The 10,301-nt window shown below is 43.9% G+C and overlaps 1 protein-coding gene across 1 annotated transcript in view; it reads left to right on the top strand.

Moving 5' to 3' along the window:
* The first annotated feature begins 3,072 nt into the window (after positions 1 to 3,072).
* The window catches only part of LOC106573449 (protein piccolo), a 100,789-nt gene continuing 93,560 nt past the window's right edge, over positions 3,073 to 10,301 (top strand). The window contains exons 1-3 of the mRNA XM_014148501.3: positions 3,073 to 3,223; positions 6,277 to 7,374; positions 7,934 to 8,896. Of these exons, the coding sequence (XP_014003976.3) occupies positions 7,231 to 7,374; positions 7,934 to 8,896 (1,107 nt within the window). The 5' untranslated portion in view covers positions 3,073 to 3,223; positions 6,277 to 7,230. The remainder of the gene's footprint in view (positions 3,224 to 6,276; positions 7,375 to 7,933; positions 8,897 to 10,301) is intronic.

The following is a 10,301-nucleotide window of genomic DNA, read 5'->3' as shown; positions in this document are numbered from 1 at the left end:
GCAGACTATTCCATAAAAATTGAGCTCTATAGGAGAAAGCCCTGCCTCCAGCTGTTTGCTTAGAAATTCTAGGAACAATTAGGAGGCCCGCGTCTTGTGACCGTAGCGTATGTGTAGGTATGTACGGCAGGACCAAATCGGAAAGATAGGTAGGAGCAAGCCCATGTAATGCTTTGTAGGTTAGCAGTAAAACCTTGAAATCAGCCCTTGCCTTAACAGGAAGCCAGTGTAGGGAGGCTAGCACTGGAGTAATATGATCAAATTTTTTGGTTCTAGTCAGGATTCTAGCAGCCCTATTTAGCACTAACTGAAGTTTATTTAGTGCTTTATCCGGGTAGCCGGAAAGTAGAGCATTGCAGTAGTCCAACCTAGAAGTAACAATGGCATGGATTAATTTTTCTGCATAATTTTTGGACAGAACGTTTCTGATTTTTGCAATGTTATGTAGATTGAAAAAAGCTGTCCTTGAAACAGTCTTGATATGTTCTTCAAAAGAGAGATCAGGGTCCAGAGTAACGCCGAGGACCTTCACAGTTTTATTTGAGACGACTGTACAACCATCCAGATTAATTGTCAGATTCAACAGAAGATCTCTTTGTTTCTTGGGACCTAGAACAAGCATCTCTGTTTTGTCCGAGTTTAAAAATAGAAAGTTTGCAGCCATCCACTTCCTTATGTCTGAGACACAGGCTTCTAGCGAGGGCAATTTTGGGGCTTCACCATGTTTCATTGAAATGTACAGTTGTGTGTCATCTGCATAGCAGTGAAATTGAACATTATGTTTTCGAATGACATCCCCAAGAGGTAAAATATATAGTGAAAACAATAGTGGTCCTAAAACGGAACTTTGAGGAACACCGAAATGTACAGTTGATTTGTCAGAGGACAAACGATTCACAGAGACAAACTGATATATTTCCGACAGATAAGATCTAAACCAGGCCAGAACTTGTCCATGTAGACCAATTTGGGTTTCCAATCTCTCCAAAAGAATGTGGTGATCGATGGTATCAAAAGCAGCACTAAGATCTAGGAGCACGAAGACAGATGCAGAGCCTCGGTCTGACGTCATTAAAAGGTCATTTACCACCTTCACAAGTGCAGTCTCAGTGCTATGATGGGGTCTAAAACCAGACTGAAGCGTTTCGTATACATTGTTTGTTTTCAGGAAGGCAGTGAGTTGCTGCGCCACAGCTTTTTCTAAAATGTTTGAGAGGAATGGAAGATTCGATATAGGCCGATAGTTTTTTATAATTTCGGGGTCAAGATTTGGCTTTTTCAAGAGAGGCTTTATTACTGCCACTTTTAGTGAGTTTGGTACACATTCGGTGGATAGAGAGCCGGTTATTATGTTCAACATAGGAGGGCCAAGCACAGAACGCAGCTCTTTCAGTAGATTAGTTGGAATAGGGTCCAGTATGCAGCTTGAAGGTTTAGAGGCCATGATTATTTTCATCATTGTGTCAAGAGATATAGTACTAAAACACTTTAGTGTCTCCCTTGAGCCTAGGTCCTGGCAGGGTTGTGCAGACTCAGGACAACAGAGCTTTGGAGGAATACGCAGATTTAAAGAGGAGTCCGTAATTTGCTTTCTAATGATCATGATCTTTTCCTCAAAGAAGTTCATGAATTCATTACTGCTGAAGTGAGAGCCAGCCTCTCTTGGGGATTGCTGCTTTTTAGTTAGCTTTGCGACAGTTTCAAAAAGAAATTTCGGATTTTCCTCAATTAAGTTGGAAAAATAGGATTATCGAGCAGCAGCGAGGGCTCTTTGATACTGCACGGTACTGTCTTTCCAAGTTATTCGGAAGACTTCCAGTTTGGTGTGGCGCCATTTCCGTTCCAATTTTCTGGAAGCTTGCTTCAGAGCTCGTGTATTTTCTGTATACCAGGGAGCTAGTTTCTTATGACAAATGTTTTTAGTTTTTAGGGGTGCAACTGCATCTAGGGTATTGCGCAAGGTTAAATTGAGTTCCTCAGTTAGGTGGTTAACTGATTTTTGTCCTCTGACGTCCTTGGGCAGGCAGAGGGAGTCTGGAAGGGCATCAAGGAATCTTTGGGTTGTCTGAGAATTTATAGCACAACTTTTAATGCTTCTTGGTTGTTCTGAGCAGATTATAGTACTTGATGCCTGTGTGAACGTGATGATGGGCCCAGAGATGGCCATATCACCCCCTGATAAATGTACGTTATTACCAAAAAAATTATATATATCGGAAAAAATATATATATCGCCCCCCCCCCCCATTTTGTGCCAACAGCATGGTAAATAAAGTAAGAGAAAAGGGGGGATAACATACTCAGTTACCTTATGCCACCATATATGGGGACAGTATATTTCACTAGCATGGGCTTCCTGAGACAGGGGGTATTGAAATCAGTTGGAGAACAGACTCCTGCATGGAACGTAGATGAATTTAAAGTTTAAGCCAAAAATGGTTTTGCTACAAGTGAAGTGGGAAGAGACACTAAGCCAAAGTATATTTTTTGTAAAATATATGATTTATATTTTTTTCTTCTTTGGTCTTGAGTACATGGATGCAGTAGTCAATGATTATTCTTTGCACATGTTTTCAAATAATCCTGCACCTATTGGAAATAACCCACTGGGCACAAACATCAATTCAGAATCATAAACACAACCTACTCGGTCTAGGTTTCAAAAGTCTGATATAAGAGCCCAAGCATGATATAATATAATTATCTGCCTGACCAAAAGGCCAACCAATGAGCGAGATAATAATATGATGCATTACATTTTTTCTTTTCTTTTCTTTTATTCATTAGGATCCCCATTAGCCGACCCCAAAGGCGACACCTAGTCATACTGGGGTCTGAAAAATACATTACAGACAAAATAGTTTACAATTTACATACATTTAAAACGTTAACATTATTGATGAGAAATGCAAACATATGGCGCATGCATGCGATAAATGTTATTTTTTTGATCGTTTAATGTGTGACTGCCGGGGATAAATCGCCGTGTGCCTTTAATTGAAATGTTCCTGCATGATGTATTGTGATTAACTGGCTGTCAGAGGGTAGCGCATGCGTATGCAGAGAGGCGGAATCAGTGGATGCTGTAGACTTGCGTTGCTCCGTGCCCGCCATCCCTCCGCAGCCAGGCAGACCGCAGAAACTGACAAGAGTAGCCGACTGAAGGAGGGCTGAGCCAAGATGGGACGAGACATCTGGCACGACAGAGCCAGCACAACAACAGGTAGCATTTGCGTCTTGTTTTTTAGAGAACCGTGTGATGAACGTACATCTGTTTGATAAAGTGACCGCGGAGGGTGAGGAATGCTGGACTGAATTATCATCGGGAATGCCTCTGGCAGGGGGTTTCTTTATGGTGTCCACAGGGATGATGGCGGTTCCGTTTTTTTTTTTTTTTTTTTTTACAATAGCTAGACTACGTGATGGGGGCGAATGCAGGTGTAGGCTAATGTCAAGGGCGCACATTGCTTCGTCCCGCAACGAGACATGATTTACAGATGGCTCGTTGCGGAAGCTTCCGTAGCCTGGCGTCCTTTGGCTCGCTGCGGAACAAGCAAGGGCGCACCGAGCGAAAAACGGCTGAGCGAGGGGGTTCCTCCATCTCACTGCCGGGAGGATCGTGGTTTCAGAGATGTTATATTTAAGGTCTGGTAGCCTACTGGTAGCCTACTCCACTATGCGGATTGCATCGTGTATACTCAAGTAGAGTTGCAGCTAATACAGCCTGTCTGTTTGACTTACCGACTGATGCTAAATCACGACCAGGCGCGGAGGAGATAATAGGTTAGACCACCAGTGTATCTATTTAAACTGGCATTGGCGACTGCCATGTCATTACTATAATGTTTTAATCTGATATCTAGGCAAATTATTTAAATATGTATTTCCATATCAGAGTTTAGTTCTCATTCATCATTTGTTGTCTCCTGTCCGTATGTGCCCGCGGTTTCTCCAGAGAGCACCAGATTGTGTTTGTGTGTATGTGTGTGTTTACTCGGGTTTCCGCTTTAAACCAGACTTCTGATTTAATTTCCTCTACAGTAATACTGGCTGTTGGGTGAAAGCATTCATTCGCCATTTAATGGGGCTACAGAGGTCACACGTTTTATAGTGGCAACAAGCCTATGGGGAACGTGCTATATTCCTGTGTAAATATGAATGTGGTTATAACCTCAGTACTTGAATTTGCTATGCAGTCTCCGCCTCCAATGACTGTGTAGGACCGTGGCCTGTATTGTATTTCTGCTTGAAAGGGATCTCTCTGGCTTGATTATGTATGAAACCGTGTTGGCTCTATGCTGCTGTCCATGGTGCCGAAAGCCCAACAACAGCCCATGCTGAGTAAATCAAACCGAGACGCAATCATTAAAGCCTCAGCTGAATGCACGCGACAATTTAATGTGCACACGATCATCGTTTTCAGCTGAGATATCGGTCGACAGTTACTTGGTTTTAATTTACATCCGTGTGCCACAGAAAGTATATTCATATCCATTATGTAATTATTTAAAATATCAGTTCATAAGACACCACATGCTGTGACAACATGTTTACAAAGAAACGCATAGGTATACTGTCGAGATTCTTGACAAGGGTCATATTACATTCTGTTTTTATTTACACCTTTCATTGCCTACATTTGTTTATTGTATTTTAGTTAGTATATTGCCAATTTTAATATCCAAATGTAAGTTGTAGGGTACTCACTATTCAGCATGTTGTTACCACATGACAAAATCTCTCTCTCTCTCTCTCTCTCTCTCTCTCTCTCCTGAAAAGGTTTACATGTTTCATCGACAATCTGTTGCCATAGCCATGCAGTAATTTATGAATATGTGTATTTCCGATGCAGGATGTGAGAACATGAGAAGAGAGAGGTGTATCAGGGTGCAGAGCAGTAATAACAAACAGACCTCAGAGACTTTAATGCATTATGTGACCTGTGTTCTCATTACTTTCCAATATATTCTGAGATGTTGTTATTTGTTTACCATCCTCAGCCTGCCTGGGGCAGCATGTTTAATCAGAATATTGTTAATGCTCTCTCTTTCCCTCACCCCACCTCCCTTCCACACTTTCTCTCTCCCTTACCCCTTCTCTCTCTCACTCGTTCTCAATTCAATTCAGTATACTTTATTGACATGGAAAGTAAACACTTACATTGTAAATGTATACATATAGCGACGATGGTGAAAGACAGGAATATGCTAGACTGTTTGTAATTATGCATTAATAATGATAGTGATTGTCATATTATCAGGAATTACAACAAATAATAATAAAGAATAGGAAAATGTAAGTCACACTATACTTCTCACTGGCTGTCCCACAGGTTGTTGCACGAGTCCACACATATGGCTGCTAAAACACAGCATTCTGGTTTGCAGATCTGTCTCTATCACTTCCTGGGGGCAGCATGAGCCCAGCCTGGCCTCTCTGGACAGCCAGGTGTGCCTGTGACGACTGGTCTCCATGGCCAGGCTGTGCTCACTGAGTCTGTACATAGTTAGTGTTTTTCCTCAGTTTTCTATCATTCACAGTGGTCAGATAGTCTGTCACCTTGCACTGTCTGTTTAGAGACAAATAGCATTTTTTTGTGGTTTCTTTCCAATAGGTGATATATTTTATTTTTGCTCTGATAATTTGGTTGGGTCCGATGTTCTGAGTGCTGACCTGAGGCTTTGTCGGGTTGGTAGTGGTTAGTGAATTGAGACTCAGGACCATCTTGCTGAGGGGACTTTTCTCTGTGGTCACCTCTTGGCAGTTGAGGGCTTTGTAATGGTAGGAGTGGTGGGTCACTTGTTTATACATTATTACAACATTTAGTGGCTATTTTTTTAATATTAATCAGAAGAGGGAATTGGCCTAATTCTGCTCTGCATGTGTTGTTTGGAGTTTTTCTCTCTACTCTGAGAATGCTCTTACAGAACTACAGAATGTAGGATTTCAATTGGGTGTTTGTCCCATTTGTCAAATTCTTGTTTTGTAAGCAGACCCCACATTTCGCTCCCATACAGTGCAATTGGTTCTATTATTGATTTGAATATTTTGAGCCATATCCTAATTGGTATGCCTAATTTTATAGATGTTTTAATGGCCCTCTTTGCTTTGTCTTTCAGTTCATTCATGGCCAGGTTGAAGTTCCCAATGGAGCTGATTTTTTGTCCCATATGTCTTTGTGTGTGTGTGTGTGTTCTATAGGTGTGAAGCTGTGTGATTCTCTCTCTCACACGCCGCTCTCCCCCCTCTCTGTCACCCTCTCTCTTGTCTCTGTAGGAAGTCTGGTGTAGAAGCTGAACCAGAAGAGAGCCCAGGCAGCAGTAGTAGCAGCGACAGCAGTGGTGGGGTGGTAGATGCCCTCCCCTCAGCCTCAGGCCCAGTTCCTCCCCAGGCCCCTGTAGGAGAGAAGAGAGAGGACAGCTCCTGCTTTGGCAGCTCTGTAGACTCCAGCGAGGAAGAGGAGGACAAAGAGGAGGACCCCGCCATGTTCTCTAACTTTCTAAGCGGGGCGAACCCCCTCAGCTCTGTCTCCTCTGCTGTCAGAGGAGGTCTTTTTGGGGACAATGGGGAGGTTGACAAACAGAAAGCAGGCGCTCAGCATCCTGGGTCAGTTCCTGGCCCTGGGAATGCCCCACAGCAGCAACAGGGAGGACCCCAGCTGCAGGGGAACGGTCAGGCTGGTCAAGCAGCCAAACTTAGCGGGCAGCAAGCCCCCGCTAAGGGTGGACCACAACAGCAAGGACCTCCTAAGGGTGGTCCACAACAGCAAGCCCCCTCATAAGCAAGGACCCTGCAAAAGGTGGACCACAACAACAAGCCACCCAACAGCAAGGACCTGCTAAGGGTGGATCCCAACAGCAAGGGTCCCCTAAGGTTGGAGCTCAGACACAAGGGTCCCCTAAGGTTGGAGCTCAGACACAAGGGTCCCCTAAGATTGGAGCTCAGACACAAGGGTCCCCTAAGGTTGGAGCTCAGACACAAGGGTCCCCTAAGATTGGAGCTCAGACACAAGGGTCCCCTAAGATTGGAGCTCAGACACAAGGGTCCCCTAAGATTGGAGCTCAGACACAAGGGTCCCCTAAGGTTGGAGCTCAGACACAAGGGTCCCCTAAGGTTGGAGCTCAGACACAAGGGTCCCCTAAGATTGGCACTCAGCAGCAGGGTTCCCCCAGGACTACATCACAGCAGCAAGCCGCTGATAAAGCTGGGCATCAGTCTAAAGATGGACCTATGGCTGGAGCTAAACCCCTGTGCCCAGTGTGTAACACTACCGGACTCAACCTGAACACCAAGGAGCCACCCAACCATAACACCTGCACACAGTGTAAGACTGTCGTCTGCAGCTTGTGTGGCTTCAGTCCTCCTGACTCTGGCGTAAGTAGAGCTTCATTCCAGAATATACAGTATTTAATACTTTGTTATTTATTTATCATTATTAAACAGTAGGACAAATATTTATATTTTTGACCTAAGATCACCTTGTAGCATTTGTATGAATGACATTCTGTGTCAAATTTGTTTTGTATTGTTTTGTACAGTGGAGAATTGAGCATGCTTGAGCCTGGCCAGTGTGGTTTGATAAGTCAGTGTATTATCTCTCGTTACCACTTAGCAGGCTGCTTAAACAGAGTAGACTGATTTAGTGGCAGTTCATTCAGCATGAGGCAGTCATTAACAGAATATGAAAGTAGTGCTGTACTGTAAAGGCAGTGGCATTAGATAAAGACACAATGTGACTTTAATATTCACATCTTTTTTTTAACGATAAATCATAACCTTCATTATTTTGTATATAGTATGTATCTAGTATGGATTAAGGATTAAGAAAAAAAAACATAGATTATATTGATTGCATTAACAGTTTTTTTTTTGTTCATCTGTGAGAAAACCAAAAACCTTTATATTATGCGTAAAGCTGTGATTTCTATTGTAGGGTAAGGAGTGGCTGTGTCTGACCTGCCAGATGCAAAGAGCACTCGGAGGCTCTGACCCACCTGGAACCCCAAAGATGAAACCCCAGCCTTCACCCAACAAAGCCTCTATATCTCCTGCACCACAGAAGAAAGACACCTCTACACAAGGCTCCATCCAGAAAAACCCTGCTCCATCAGCAACACAGCCACCCAAGGCAGAGACTGCTAAAGCAGCAGACCCTCAGACACCGGCTAGCCCAGTACCTACTCGGAATGCACCACAGGAGAACCGGAGAACATCAGGGCCTCAGAAACCGCCAGAGCAGCCAGGCCAACCTGGGCATAAGCAGAGTAATGCCACCCCATGCACACAGCAGGAGCCTGGGAAGCCTCAGCAAGCGCTTCCAAAGGATGGAGCCTCTCCTGCCAAAGTTGTGCCACAGCTACAGGCTCAGGCCCCTAAGCAGGAGTCAGGGGGCTTCTTTGGCTTTGGTGGTCCTAAGTCTCAGCCTGCTGCTTCAAAGGCTGAAGATTCAGTGTCTGGGAAGATGTTTGGCTTTGGCTCCTCCATCTTCAGCTCTGCATCCACTTTGATCACTTCAACTGTTCAGGATGAGCCCCACACCACACCACCAGCTTCCCCCATGGTGTCTGCAGCAGCCCAGGCCTCTCCCAAGATGCCCCCTGCAAAGGAGACCAAACCACCTGCTACTCAGAAAGCAGAGGAGAAGAAAGCAGAGCAACCCCAACAGGCCAAGGTCCCCACATTATTACAGGCCAAAGTGGACCAACCCCCATCAGAGCCTCCAAAGGGAGCAGCATCCTCCCAACCAGCTCTCAAAGCAGGCCAGTCCACCTGTCCACTATGCAAGGTGGAACTCAACAAGGGCTCCAAGGATCCTCCCAACTACAACACCTGTACCGAATGCAAGAACACTGTCTGCAACCTCTGTGGATTTAACCCCATGACAAATGTTGCTGAGGTAAAATGGCTATATCATTTTAATTTGTCTGTGGCTGTATTTATTGATGAATATTTGAAAAATATTTTCACATCTACAGTCGTTCAATGCTCTGGTAATGCTTTATGTAGACCACTTGGTTGTGTCACTATAGGATTTACAAGATGCTAGAGGTCGTCATGGATCCACCTGTACCCGAATACCCAAGACCTGATCTAGGACCCGAGCGGGTCCGGATCCAGAATTCTAAATAATGTCACGGTTCTGGGTCAGATCTGATAGGATTGTCTCGGGTATGTGTAACTTCAACTGACTTGTCCGGAAAGACCCGTACAGATCCGAACCCAACTGCTGCAGTTGAGATAATTGTATAATTTATGCTACTGCTCTTGCTTTTCACGAGAGTGTTGCTTGTTGTTGGCCAATCATAAGTAATCAAAGCGGCAGTAGGCTACGGTCACAGAGCGTCTGTATGTGGAAAAAGTTAGGAGATATCTAATCAATGGAAGATGTAATTAAAATGATGGAATTAAAAGTTAAAGAAGAAGGATAGGCTACAGTGACCAAAAGCCTACAGGTAGGCTGCTATTTAATATTCTGAATGGATTTATTGTTGTTTGTGACTGTGTAGGACACGGAAGTTCATGCAGCCTCAATTAGCCTAGCTAGCTAGCTTAACTAGCTTCTCCCAGTTTGATGCAGTCAAGACAGGTACTACGTAATCATATTGGATGATAAATAACCTAGCTATGGCAGCTATTAGTCTACTAAAGCGCGAGTCGGATTGGTTGGTTAGTGTCTCTCCCTCTCTCCCTCCTAACTGCACCCCATGTCACTCGCTCACATTCACAGTAACCTACACACACAGCACGACCCATGTTAGAGCGTCATCTCTCTCTACCTCTTCTCCCACGTACTTTAACAGCTCCGGTTAATAAAGTAGCTTTTTCTGCTTCCCCACTTCGATCGAACTGGGTCTGGATCCGACCAGGTCTATACGGAACGGCTATAATTGTCCTCAGGTCCATTTGGAACGGGTCTCTATATTTAAAAAATATATTTATGCATATCGGGTCCGGATGGGAAAGTCCCAGGTCCATTTTGGAACTGGTCCATCTTTTTGTAGCGGGTCCAATGTCGAAATTACTTCAAAATTGACAGCATCAATATAGTGCAATATAATGCTATGTAATATAAATTAACTGCCATCACTTTACAAAACGCAATTAAATCTTAACATTTGATGCTGACAACTTATTCATTTGCATTGCATTCAATGCATTGAGCTGGAAACTGGGTTTCAGGAAGGATAATGTATACAGGCCCTACATCACACTAAATTGAGATTTCTACACAGTGGTCACTGCCACTCAGACTCACTCAGATGTATATGATGGTTATAAAGTAAAGTATTTTTAGGATATTA

Source organism: Salmo salar, chromosome 16 (assembly GCF_965601325.2).
Source record: "Salmo salar chromosome 16, fSalSal1, whole genome shotgun sequence".
Classification (NCBI taxonomy): Eukaryota; Metazoa; Chordata; class Actinopteri; order Salmoniformes; family Salmonidae; genus Salmo; species Salmo salar.
The sequence above is the reverse complement of the archived record's forward strand: the minus strand, read 5'-3'. Positions and strand labels throughout refer to the sequence as shown.